This window comes from Triticum aestivum, chromosome 3B (genome assembly GCF_018294505.1).
Source record: "Triticum aestivum cultivar Chinese Spring chromosome 3B, IWGSC CS RefSeq v2.1, whole genome shotgun sequence".
NCBI classification, from domain to species: domain Eukaryota; kingdom Viridiplantae; phylum Streptophyta; class Magnoliopsida; order Poales; family Poaceae; genus Triticum; species Triticum aestivum.
In genome coordinates this window covers 577,908,639-577,921,870 of record NC_057801.1, presented here as the reverse complement: position 1 = coordinate 577,921,870, position 13,232 = coordinate 577,908,639, and the positions used below count along the sequence as shown (strand labels likewise).

The following is a 13,232-nucleotide window of genomic DNA, read 5'->3' as shown; positions in this document are numbered from 1 at the left end:
GCCCAGATTGATTTGGCAAGGCAACCTAATCGAGCCGACAAGATTGTTATATCTAAACAAATGAGACACACAGAGACTCATCCATACTCCCGTACGGGCTCCCTGAGCTAGACTAATTCAAAACCCAAGAATCACTACACAATTCACTTATGCACACTTGGGAATGAAATATTATGCATGGACGTCGGCTGGCAGACAAAAGCTAGGATGGCAATCTATCCAACAATGATGATGATCTGGCCAAAAGAAAGGCAAGACAGAATGATGCATCCAATACACGCCCACAATGCTCTAAGCAAATTTATTTATATTTTACATTTAGAAAAAGAACAAATGAGAATTTAAGACAAAGAAAAAGTCAAGATTTATAAATTCATAAAACCTCTATGCTGCAAGGTTTGTCCCAAGTAACGTTGATCGGTTGATGAGTTGTGGCCGGATTACAATAGGAAATATTCACCAGAACTGTTGCTTACAACTAGGTAGATCTATAAGAAATGATAACAATATATTTAAAAACTATATATACATCAGTTCTGAACAATTAGTAAAGAATGATGCATTAGAAACGACGTCTCAACTTACCAACTTGCATCAACCATTAATCAAATAAGAGTGCGAGAAAAAACATCACTTAGAGAAGAATCTGTATGCATCAAAACAAATACAAGTGGGAAAAGGGTCAGAATGTTACATATGTGCAACAAAATATTCGTAATTACAATTTTAAATTTCAACAGGATAATATTATTAAAAAGATAGACACTAATATATCATTGAAAAAATGGAAAACTGAAAGAATAGTACATGATTTCAATGTTGAAATTGAGACCTCAATGTCTTCCTTCTTTTGTCTTCACTCAGAAACATCGCTCAACACAACCTTATAAACCTTTGAAAAATATTTTGAATTTAGTATAATATTTTTTTTACTGGGAATGACATATCAATTGCAATGTAGTTGATAAATCTAGCCGCGCAAATGCGCGGGTCACACTTCTAGTTTATACTAAAGGAAGGTCAAATAGCACTATTTCCTAGTTCTTGTCAACCATCTGAGCTGGACCTGGTGGTTATTAGCGACTGTCGTCAACGCTTGAGTACAGAGTTCAAATCCTGCTACTCCTAGAATAGCCAAAGGAAAAAAAACTATTTAATTTTATCCGGCGGTTCACAGAAGCAAAGTCATGGCTGTAGTAGCCTGCAGAGTCAGCCCATTTGAGCCCATTTCTAGGGTGTTGATCTTATGGCATCGGACAGAGTCTTGGTCCAACTATCGTCTAGGATGGCCTAAGATAGAACAGTACTGCTATGCCCACGAGTGACAGCCAAAACAACCATTGATAATCAATTATTATATAAACATGATGGTAGACACAATCCAACTCCAAACTATATAACCAATCTATCAAAGCACATATATCACGCATGCTGCAATAGAAGTTCCACAGAGACACAAATTTCTGAACCCACAAAAGAAGAGAACAAGCTATTGACAATACGGTGGAGCCCATGTAAATGCCTTCTTTACGATATGTGCAGACAGCAGAGGTCAAGCAGATCCCTTGAGTTTCTTCGCGATGCTCGCAAAGTACTGGCCCTGGTGGAAGGCGTGCTCCAGCTCCATCTCAGACGGCCACCTCGAACCATCGGCGGCGAATGTGCCTGCGCCGTACGGGCTGCCACCCTGAACTTTGTCCATGTCGAACAGCTTGGCACCGAAGGTGTACCCGACGGGAACGAACACCATGCCGTGGTGAGTCAACTGGGTTACTGTTGTCAACCTGAGGAGAGGAGCACAAAGAGAAATGATAAGGTCAACTTATGATGATGTTTCATTACGAGGCTTTTCTTTTTAAACACCACAATGCTGAATGAGACTCACGCTGTAGTCTCCTGCCCGCCACCCTGAGTACCGGTGCTGAAGAAGATGCCTGCAGGTTTGCCTGCAAGGCTCTGCTCCCTCCACAGGCCACCGGTTGCGTCAAAGAATGCCTTCATTTGCGCAGCCATCATGCCAAACCTTGTAGGGAAACCAAAGAGGATCCCATCTGCCTCCGCAAGTTCTTGTGGTGTGATGATTGGGGCATCAAGCTTAGGAGGCGCGCCCATCTTTCCAAGTACTTCCTCGGGGAGAGTTTCAGGGACCTTTCAGATGTTAAGAGCGATATAAGATTAGCATAACAATAGAGGAAGAGTGATGTATGTAAAAACTGCACTCTGTATTAATTTTCTACATATAAGAATTCGAACAACTTAGTACAGTAGTCTGGAAGGCAACATAGCCAGAGTGGTATCTGGGGTGTCTGATATGTTCTATTTTTCAGATGATTGGTCTACATGCATTTTAGAATGTGGCGAGCTAAAACACGAGATTACAGGGACCAACCTGCCATATTTTAGCTTCGACACCTTCAACTGATGACACTCCTTTCTTGATCTCATCAGCTAGTTTAGCGACATGTCCATACATGGAGTAGTACCTGTGGAAGAATCAACAGTGCATTTTACAAATTTCGGTCTATGAGAGTAGGAATGCTTAACGTTGTTGTTCAATTTGCCATGTTTATTTATTTGTGCTTCCTTCAAAACTTTCATAGTCCATACTTCATATGTTAGCGATCATTATGCTTATCTTTAAGGAGACAGATAGAAAAACATTTCAAGGACTGTATGGCAAATACTTAAAGGTGCCTACGTTTATATAATCATCACTCATACTATACTCCTTTGCCTTAATTTGCAAGTAACGGAAAGATTAAATCTAAAAGGGAGAATAAGATATGTGGATCCAAAAGCACCTCTTAAAATTTTGTTATTTTCCAGAAAGATGACGAGGAAGGAAACATATTTGCTAGCATATCTCTTTCACTTTTCTTTCATTCAAGAGAACATTAAATAACAAGCATGTGGTGGAACCACAAAAGTACATCATAGCTAAGACTTAATAAGCACAAGGAAGTGATAAAACAAATAAAATTTAAAATATTTGAATCTATTGTCAGGTGTAAATGTGCATTAAAATATCCAGATGTTTCAAACTGCAGGGTTGCTGAGTTCCATGGTTGGTAGTTAAAAGTCCATGTCAGAAATAATACATGTACATAGTTCTAAGATCTAGACTTGCATTAGGCCGGCCATAGAAAAACTTCCATCAGATAGTGCTAAACCGGTCAGTTGTCGACCAAAATAATTTAAGTAACTACTTGAACATGGGGCATAACATAGTAAAAAACAATAGCCTGGCTTGTACAAACGCTGTTTGAAATTAAACTGTTATTCATGAGAGGGGCAGAGGGTATCACTTCTCTCTGAAAAATCATTCACTCAAACATATGATTCGTTTGGACTATTTCAGTAGTCTATATAAATTCCTGTTCTTTCAGTTTGGTACTGTTTATCAGTTGGCCTTTAGCTCATATGAAAACAGGGTAGCATACATGAATGTACCACGATAAAATGGTGGATTTCCACACAAAAAAAGTTATCCACAGAAATCAAAATCACCAATGTTTCACTGAGAATACAAAATTAGGAAAGACTGAAATGTTGCACATCAAAACAATGAGAGTGACATCCATAGTTTAATCACCTCATATTATATAAGCATGTGAGAAACTCCCACAATAGCTAAAAGGGATAAAATGTTAACTATGGTAGGATCGATAGAAAAGGATTAAACATGTATCTTCTGCAAGACACCATAAACATTTCACTTGAGTTACCAACTTCACTTCAGTTTATTGTAATATAAAGACATGTGCGTGTGATAAAGAGGGAGAGCCTGATGTGAAAGAAGGAAAACAGTTATTTTTCAGTCATCTGACCCCTAGCCACCCCAACTAAAATATGTAAGGAGCTGCACTGATGATACAGGATATGAGGCTCTAACCTAATAGCGTCAGTGTGTCACTAATTAATTTTGGGGCCAATCAGTGGAACTGAAAAATTGGGGCAGAATCGCCGGGGTGCGCATTAAAAAAGCATGGAAAGAGGGCAGCACAATTAGCGCCGGAGCCCACCACTATTGACGCATCAGTTCCATCAGGGACAACCTACCGTCATGATCGAGACCCTGGCACCGAAAAATCAACACTGTAGAATTATTAGGAGTCCAATTTTTCCTCCGACTCATTTTCTCCCCATCGCGATCAGATAATCGGCGCGCATTGACGAAATAACATCTGCCAATCTACTGATCTTACCTACGAACAAAGGGGTAAAAAACCAGAGCCGTGCGGCATCTACCTGACTAAAAGTGATACTTCATCTCGGGAATTAGTCCAAATGCGTAAATTAGGAAGACTTTTGAGATTGTTGAAATATCGTAATCCATTAGGGGGATAAAGAAGGCCAATCTTCGGACAGGGATACACCGAACAAGACCAAGAAAATCAGTTAATTTAGGATGTGGGCCTAGGTAGAAGAAGACTGTGGTGCGGATGCTTACACGACATAGACCTTGACCGCCATTGGAGAGACTGCTTCGGAGCTCCTGGGGCTGGAGATCTGGCAGCTGGAGAGCGGGCGAGTGTCCTGAACTGGTGCCCCTGCCTTCTTGGTGTCAGTTTGTGGTAGTGGCGAGGATTTATAGGCAGTGCGGTGTTGCTCTGGTTTGACCAGCGATGTTTGGTCAAGTTTTCTTTCTCTCGTTTTCCCGTTTAATTAATTCCTCTTGCTCATTTGATTTTTCGCCTCTCCTTTGTTTTTCTTTTAAGGGACGCCGCTCCTTTCTTTTCAGGCGTTCTCTGCAAGTTTTTTCCGTGTCGAGTCTGCTAACCCTTTCTCCTTCTTCCCGTCAAAAAAGAAAAAAAAAACCTTTCTCCTTCTTTCCAACAAATATCTTCAGGTTTAATTGAAAACTTAGGAAAATGTTATCTGGGGAACGTCAACTTTTTGCCGTTTCACAGCGAACGGTGCATCCACCATCGATTAAATGATACTAATCTTGGCGCCATAGACAACCACGTAAGTTGAGGAGGAGGGGGGTATCGTTTGCCGTAAACCAACCCGTGGCGAATGTGTCCATCTCTCATTCCCCTTATCCCCTCAATCATATCTTTCTTTGTGTGTGCCCGTGGAGGCGACAAAGATGATGCAGAGAGGAGTGGAGGAGGTGGAGTAGATTGCCGATGGCGCAAGCAGCACTGCTCCCGTGCACCTTCCTACCGTGAGATGGGTGATCGGAAGAGGAGGAGCTGCGTCGGCGGCCAATCGTCGTCTTGGCGCCGATCAACTTTCGGTCTCGGACCGGTGCTTCAGGGGTTGATCCCCGTGGGCGGCGGTGGGGCTCGCTGCGGCCATCCATGGTAGAGGCAACGATGTTCAACACCGACGCACGCGTGCCCGTCTTCGACCTGTCGTCGGTGCTTCTTCCTCTCCCAGTGGTTGCAGTGCATCCGCAGTAGAGGGGCAACAATGATGGCGTGGATCCGGTTCCGACCGTCCCGTCTCTGGAATTTAAATAGTTTAAAATATGAATTCAAACAGAATGAATTTGAACTTAAAATGGACATAGCTTGCATTTTAGAAGTCCAATTAAATTAATTGTTTTGGCAAAATTAATCTGGTGAAATATAGTTTCAACTTAGATATTGCAGCCCAAAATTTAAATAATTTAAAATTAGAATTAGAATATAGTTTAAACAGTATCTCTAATTTAAATAGTATTTAAACCCAAATCTAGTTTAATCTTGAAATAAAGTGTTTATTAGAGTAATTATTTTGCAACTAAGTCACAAACTTAAAATTAACTTAGTAACCATCTTAGATTATTATTTGAATTTAGAAATTTTAATTTTAATTTAATTCAAACTCAAATTGGTTATAACCTTGAAACCATAGGTTTAATTTGAATGAAACTTTTGCCTTATAAATTAGTAATTTAAATTGAACCTAGTAATTATTTTTAGGAAATTAATCTTAAATTGAATTTAGTTCAAACTTAAGTAAAATTTGAAAACTAATTGCACTTAGTAAATGCTTTGGATTTAAACTTGACTTTAGTTTATCCTTAATTTAAATAAATAAACTTTAGTAGTCATATTGGATTTGTATTTGACTTTCGGGAGAATAAAATAATTTGAATTTGGTTTAAACCCTAAATTAAATTTTGGAAGTCATTTATTTAATCCCAATTTAAGATATATTTTGAACTTGAACTAGATTCAACATTTTAAACTTAAATTGAATTCAAATTCAAGTATCATTTAAACTAAATTCAATTTGAATTCAAATAAGGTGAACCCTAAATAAATTCAAATTGCATTATAAGCCAACCAATTTAATAAAAGTAGATGAACGTATTCAAATTAGTTAAACCTAATTCAAATTATTTGAAAGCAATTCAAATATGAAGTTCAAGAGTTCAAACTAATCCAAACATAAAACCCAACTTAAGTCAAGATCAACGAGTGAAACTTAAATGAAACCTAGCCAAGACTGTGTGTATTCAAGTCCATGGAAGGTCAACAAGTTTGAATTGTTAGTCAAACTTGAACATGAACTTGGCTATCCAAGATTCATAGACCATGACTCTAGTTGCAAGATTCCTTTTGCATAATCTCGCAACCACAACTTGACATCGCATAATCCTTATGTGATGGACCCGTATGAATTGAAACTCGCATGCGAACCCTTATGTCATATGTATTCCAATTAACAATCACTATGTTGTTTTTCCAAACTCTTATGGGTTAACACATGACACATGATCTCGCAACATAGTGACACTAACACCATGCACAACACTTGTTGTATGTTTGTTTGTATTGTATTGTTGTTTATGATTGCTCATTACTTATGATAGATTGTACGAAGAGCGAAGGGTAGCTTTACCAAGATTGTGTGTGTGTGAAGAACTTCATCAATTACCAAGATTTGTTATGTCAGGAATATCAATGATTACCAGGCAAGTTGCACCCTTGACCTTGTTCTACCCTGTTTACCTTACAAAGTTACAAAATCAGTACAGGATAGCCACCTGTTGTTGAATCTTACGTTACCTTTGTTGTTGGGCTTTTGTGTGAATCATGGACAAGAACGTTTGACCCTGTTGTGATTGAAAAACCATGACCCCGAGGGGCTCTCATGGCAGTGCTTGTTAACCACTATCCTGAGCAGCTCTCTTGGACATGTTTGATTAACCATGATCATGAGGGGCTCTCATGGCAATGTTTGTTAACCGCGATCCCTGAGGGGCTCTTGTGGCAGTGTTTGTTTAACCATGATCCTGAGGGGCTCTTATGGTAATGTTTGGGTAAACGTGATTCCTAAGGGGCTCTCATGGTAAACTAATTGGAGAAGAGCTAATTCATTCAGTAAGGCAACTGTGGTTGAAATATCTTGACTAGTAAGTAGAAGCAAAAGGAATAAGTTTTTAGAAACTAAAAAGAAAAACACTTCCCTTGACATGTTGAACACTCGTAGGGTTGCTACTTCAAAGTTTGTAACTTGCCAATACATTCGATGTATTGAACCTTGTGGTTGCAATGTATCATATTGCAGGATTTTCTATGTCGAAAGAGAGATGCAAAGTAGAGTTACGATGCTATACTCAACTGTTGCCTATGAGTGGATGGGCACCGCAAGATATTATTTTATGTCCCGATGCATAATGTATCAAGCTAGCCTTGGGCTAGTAGGTATGTAATGTATTCAAGTCTGGATCTGTGATGTAATACTTTGACGTGTGTTATTTTCTGGTATTTCATCATGAACTATGCGTGCCAGAAATCGATCAAGGGACTGGCACATGAAGCATGGAGATTCGGGGCCCTGCCGGGATCGGGTCATTACAATAAGATTGATTGGAAACACAACTTTGAGGTGGTTTACTAACTACGTGATTTCATCATACTTTCTCCGATAGGAATAGAGACTTTGGAGTGATTCTTTGCCACCCTTTGAGGGATTTGCATGTGATTCGAATATGTTAATGATGTTGAGATATTGCATTAGCGAAAGTATGAACCTTGGCCCTCATTTCTAAGCATTGAGACAACGTTTTGCTCGCCTTTTCCTACTTGCTACCTTGATGTTTCTAATTGTTCATATTACAAAAATCTATTTCTATCATCCATATTACCCATCTATCATCATCTCTTCACCGAACTAGTGCACCTATACAACTGACAATTGTATTGAGTGTGTTGGGGACACAAGAGACTCTTTGTATTTGATTGCAGGATTGTTTGAGAGAGAACCATCTTCATTCTACACCTCTCACGGATCAATAAATCTCAGGTCATCCACCTGAGGGAAATTTGCTAGTGTCCTACAAAACTCTACATTTGGAGGCCCAACAAAGTCTACAAGAATAAAGTTGTCTAGTAGACATCAATGAGTTTAAATTTTTGCCATGGCATTTTGTATACCCATGTCAATTTTGTAGAATTGTTAGTACTTCTATAGTATAAGTGATATGTTTCTTATAGAATGATGATATTTTCACATAATTCTTGGTTGTTGTCACATGGCATATTTTTGTAAGTGATATACTATGATGGAAAAAATAGGGCCTTTATCAACTCAACTATATAGTACCATATGTCTAAATCATGTTTTTTGTTGAGATGGCAAAAACCTTATTTTTTGCGCGGGGGGGGGGGGGGGGGGGGGGCGTAGCTCCATAATTTTTGTGATGAAACCGTTTTTGTTGGCAAAGTCTATACACAACATAGTATGAATGCTTTTTGAAACAACTCGCATGACATTTTTGTATGATTGTTTTAGTAATTAGACCATGGTAGTTTTATCATACGCACCACGGCATTTTTGGTAATCATACCATGGTATTTTTAATATTAAGAACATAATATGGCATTTTTATTAGTTTGTGAATGGCATTTTTTTCAAATTATACGATGTCATTTTCAATTCATGTAACCAAGGTAGTTTTATCATATTCACCATGGCATTTTTAGTAATCATACCATGGTATTTTGACTATTGAGAACATGGTAATTTTATTTTGGGTATCATGGCATTTTTATTAGTTAGTGGGTGACATTTTTTTTCAAATTACACCATTGTATTTTCAATTCACGTAACCCTGGAAATATTTATGCTTAGATCATGGCATATTAATTTATGGATATTCTCACACGATAATTTTTACATGAAAAGTTTTCTATTTTCTTTGTTCCCGCGAAAATTTGATTTCTCGTGGCAATTATGTCGATAATCATCATAAGATCTTACTAATAGTTTTGACCATGCTAGCAGTGCCATGTGCAAATTTATATAGGCAGCATGGTAATTTCATTAATTAGACCATGGCATTTTTACTATTTTTTTTAGAACATGGTAGTTTATCTTAGGTACGTACCATGCCAATTTCTTTTAGTTACACCATGTATTTTTATTCACTAGCCCATGGTACTTTTAGTTTTCATATCATGGCTATTTTATTTGGTCCGCAAGGGTAGTTTATTTTTTGTAGCAAGGCAACTTTTTTTGTGCATTATTCATTTGTTTTATTTTAAAAAGCGTGTAATTTTTTGTAGAGCATGTAATTTTTTTCTATACAGCATGACTTTTTTTCATTTCACTGAGTATGACATTTTTTGTTAGTAAGAACATGTAATTTTTTAGGTTATCAAGCTAAATTTCTTTTTCTTTTAACTTTTTAGGTACAAACATCACAGGCACCTTTTTTGTGTGTGCATAAGACATTGTTTAAATTTACATATGCCAAATTTGTTTAAACATGCCCCACTATCTGGTCGTTTGCATTCTCAAGTCATAGAAATGTCATTTTTGTTCAAGGATTTTTTTTGTCTGTGATCCATTTTTGAACTTGATGGAATTTTTATTGTGTATATCAATGGCAAAAAAACTTGAGTAGCTAATCTAAACTAGGTCCAAAATACCAGGTTTTAGGCTAAATCGGGCCTTCTTTTTGAAGGAAATATGCCCTAGAGGCACTAATAAAGTTATTATTTATTTCCTTATATCATGATAAATGTTTATTATTCATGCTAGAATTATATTAACCGGAAACATAATACATGTGTGAATACATAGACAAACATAGTGTCACTAGTATGCCTCTACTTGACTAGCTCGTTTATCAAAGATGGTTATCTTTCCTAGCCATGGACAAAAGAGTTGTCATTTGATTAACAGGATCACATCATTGGGAGAATGATGTGATTGACATGACCCATTCCGTTAGCTTAGCACTTGATCGTTTAGTATGTTGCTATTGTTTTCTTCATGACTTATACATGTTCCTGTAACTATGAGATTATGCAACTCCCGTTTGCCGGAGGAACACTTTGGGTGCTACCAAACGTCACAACGTAACTGGGTGATTATAAAGGAGTATTACAGGTATCTCCAAAGGTACATGTTGGGTTGGCGTATTTCGAGATTAGGATTTGTCACTCCAATTGTCGGAGAGGTATCTCTGGGCCCTCTCAGTAATGCATATCACTATAAGCCTTGCAAGCAATGTGACTAATGAGTTAGTTGCGAGATGATGTATTATGTAACGAGTAAAGAGACTTGCCGGTAATGAGATTGAACTAGGTATTGGATACCGGCGATCGAATCTCGGGCAAGTAACATGCCGATGACAAAGGGAACAACATATGTTATGCGGTTTGACCGATAAAGATCTTCGTAGAATATGTAGGAGCCAATATGGGCATCCAGGTTCCGCTATTGGTTATTGACCGAGAATAGTTCTAGGTCATGTCTACATAGTTCTCGAACCCGTAGGGTCCGCACGCTTAAGGTTTCGATGATAGTTATATTATGAGTTTATGAGTTTTGATGTACCGAAGGAGTTCGGAGTCCCGGATGAGATCGGGGACATGACGAGGAGTCTCAAAATGGTTGAGACATAAAGATCGATATATTGGACGACTATATTCGGAGTTCGGACAGGTTCCGAGTGATTCGGGTATTTTTCGGAGTACCGGAGAGTTACGGGAATTCGCCGGGGAGTATATGGGCCTTATTGGGCCATACGGGAATAGGGGAGAGAGGCCAAAAGGAAGGAGGCCTGCGCCCTCCCTCTGGTCCGAATTGGACAAGTGGCGCAGCCCCCCTTTCCTTCTTCCTCTCCCCCTCTTTCCCCTTCTCCTACTCCAACAAGGGAGGTGGAATCCTACTAGGACTAGGGAGTCCTAGTAGGACTCCACACTTGGCGCGCCCCCTCCTAGGGCCGGCCACCTCCCCCCTTGCTCCTTTATATACGAGGGCAGGGGGCACCCCATGAAACACAAGTTGATCTTCGTGATCGTTCTTTAGCCGTGTGTAGTGCCCCCCTCCACCATATTCCACCTCGGTCATATCGTCGCGGAGTTTAGGCGAAGCCCTGCGCCGGTAGAACATCATCATCGTCATCACGCTGTCGTGCTGACGGAACTCATCCCCGACACTTTGCTGGATCAGAGTCCGGGGATCGTCATCGAGCTGAACGTGTGCTGAACTCGGAGGTGCCGTATGTTCGGTACTTGGATCGGTCGGATCGTGAAGACGTAGGACTACATCAACCGCGTTATCATAACGCTTCCTCTTACGGTCTACGAGGGTACGTGGACATTACACTCTCCCCTCTCGTTGCTACGCATCACCATGATCTTGTGTGTGCGTAGGAAATTTTTGAAATTACTACGTTCCCCAACAGTGGCATCCGAGCCTGGTTTTTATGCGTATATGTCATATGCACGAGTAGAACACAAGTGAGTTGTGGGCGATACAAGTCATACTGCTTACCAGCATGTCATACTTTAGCTCAGCGGTATTGTGAGATGAAGCGGCCCGGACCGACATTACGCGTATGCTTACGCTAGACTGGTTTCACCGTTACGAGCACTTGTGCTTAAAGGTGACTGGCGGGTGTCTGTCTCTCTCACTTTAGCTGAATCGAGTGTGGCTACGCCCGGTCCTTGCGAAGGTTAAAACAGCATTAACTTGACGAACTATCGTTGTGGTTTTGATGCGTGGTAAGAACGGTTCTTGCTAAAGCCCGTAGCAACCACGTAAAATTTGCAACAACAAAGTAGAGGACGTCTAACTTGTTTTTGTAGGGCATGTTGTGATGTGATATGGTCAAGACGTGATGCTATATTTTATTGTATGAGATGATCATGTTTTGTAACCAAAGTTATCGGCAACTGGCAGGAGCCATATGGTTGTCGCTTTATTGTATGAAATGCAAACGCCCTGTAATTGCTTTACTTTATCACTAAGCGGTAGCGATAGTCGTAGAAGCAATAGATGGTGTAACAACAACGATGCTACGATGGAGATCAAGGTGTCACGCCGGTGACGATGGTGATCACGACAGTGCTTCGGAGATGAAGATCACAAGCACAAGATGATGATGGCCATATCATATCACTTATATTGATTGCATGTGATGTTTATCCTTTATGCATCTTATCTTGCTTTGATTGAAGGTAGCATTTTAAGATGATCTCTCACTAAATTATCAAGAAGTGTTCTCCCTGAGTATGCACCGTTGCGAAAGTTCTTCGTGCTGAGACACCACGCGATGATCGGGTGTGATAGGCTCTACGTTCAAATACAACAGGTGCAAAACAGTTGCACACGCGGAATACTCAGGTTAAACTTGACGAGCCTAGCATATAACAGATATGGCCTTGGAACACGGAGACCGAAAGGTCGAGCGTGAATCATATAGTAGATATGATCAACATAGTGATGTTCACCATTGAAAACTACTCCATCTCACGTGATGATCGGACATAGTTTAGTTGATTTGGATCACGTGATCACTTAGATGACTAGAGAGATGTCTGTCTAAGTGGGAGTTCTTAAGTAATATGATTAATTGAACTTAAATTTATCATGAACTTAGTCCTGGTAGTATTTTGCAAATTATGTTGTAGATTAATAGCTTGCGTTGTTGCTTTCATATGTTTATTTTGATATGTTCCTAGAGAAAATTGTGTTGAAAGATGTTAGTAGCAATGATGCGGATTGGATCCGTGATCTGAGGTTTATCCTCATTGCTGCACAGAAGAATTATGTCCTTAATGCACCGCTAGGTGACAGACCTATTGCAGGAGCAGATGCAGACGTTATGAACGTTTGGATAGCTCAATATGATGACTACTTGATAGTTTAGTGCACCATGCTTAACGGCTTAGAATCGGGACTTCAAAGACGTTTTGAACGTCATGGACCATATGAGATGTTCCAAGAGTTGAAGTTAATATTTCAAGCAAATACCCGAGTTGAGAGATATGAAGTCT

General features: G+C 39.5%; 1 protein-coding gene across 1 annotated transcript; it reads right to left on the bottom strand.

Moving 5' to 3' along the window:
- Positions 1–1,322: 1,322 nt before the first annotated feature.
- On the bottom strand, positions 1,323–4,686 carry LOC123071027 (NAD(P)H dehydrogenase (quinone) FQR1). Its single transcript, XM_044494489.1, has 4 exons — positions 4,451–4,686; positions 2,390–2,483; positions 1,886–2,148; positions 1,323–1,784 (listed from the first exon to the last, which is right to left on the bottom strand). The coding sequence occupies exons 1-4, from the start codon at positions 4,471–4,473 to the stop codon at positions 1,553–1,555; spliced, it is 612 nt and encodes a 203-aa protein (XP_044350424.1). The 5' UTR covers positions 4,474–4,686; the 3' UTR covers positions 1,323–1,552.
- Between the last annotated feature and the right edge of the window lie 8,546 nt (positions 4,687–13,232).

Coding starts and splice junctions, on each gene's coding strand:
- LOC123071027 (XM_044494489.1), bottom strand. CDS start 4,473: ATGGCGGTCAAGGTCTATGTCGT. Junction 2,484..4,450: donor GCGGTCAAGGTCTATGTCGT/GTAAGCATCCGC, acceptor ATTCTTCCACAG/GTACTACTCCATGTATGGAC. Junction 1,785..1,885: donor GGCGGGCAGGAGACTACAGC/GTGAGTCTCATT, acceptor TCCTCTCCTCAG/GTTGACAACAGTAACCCAGT.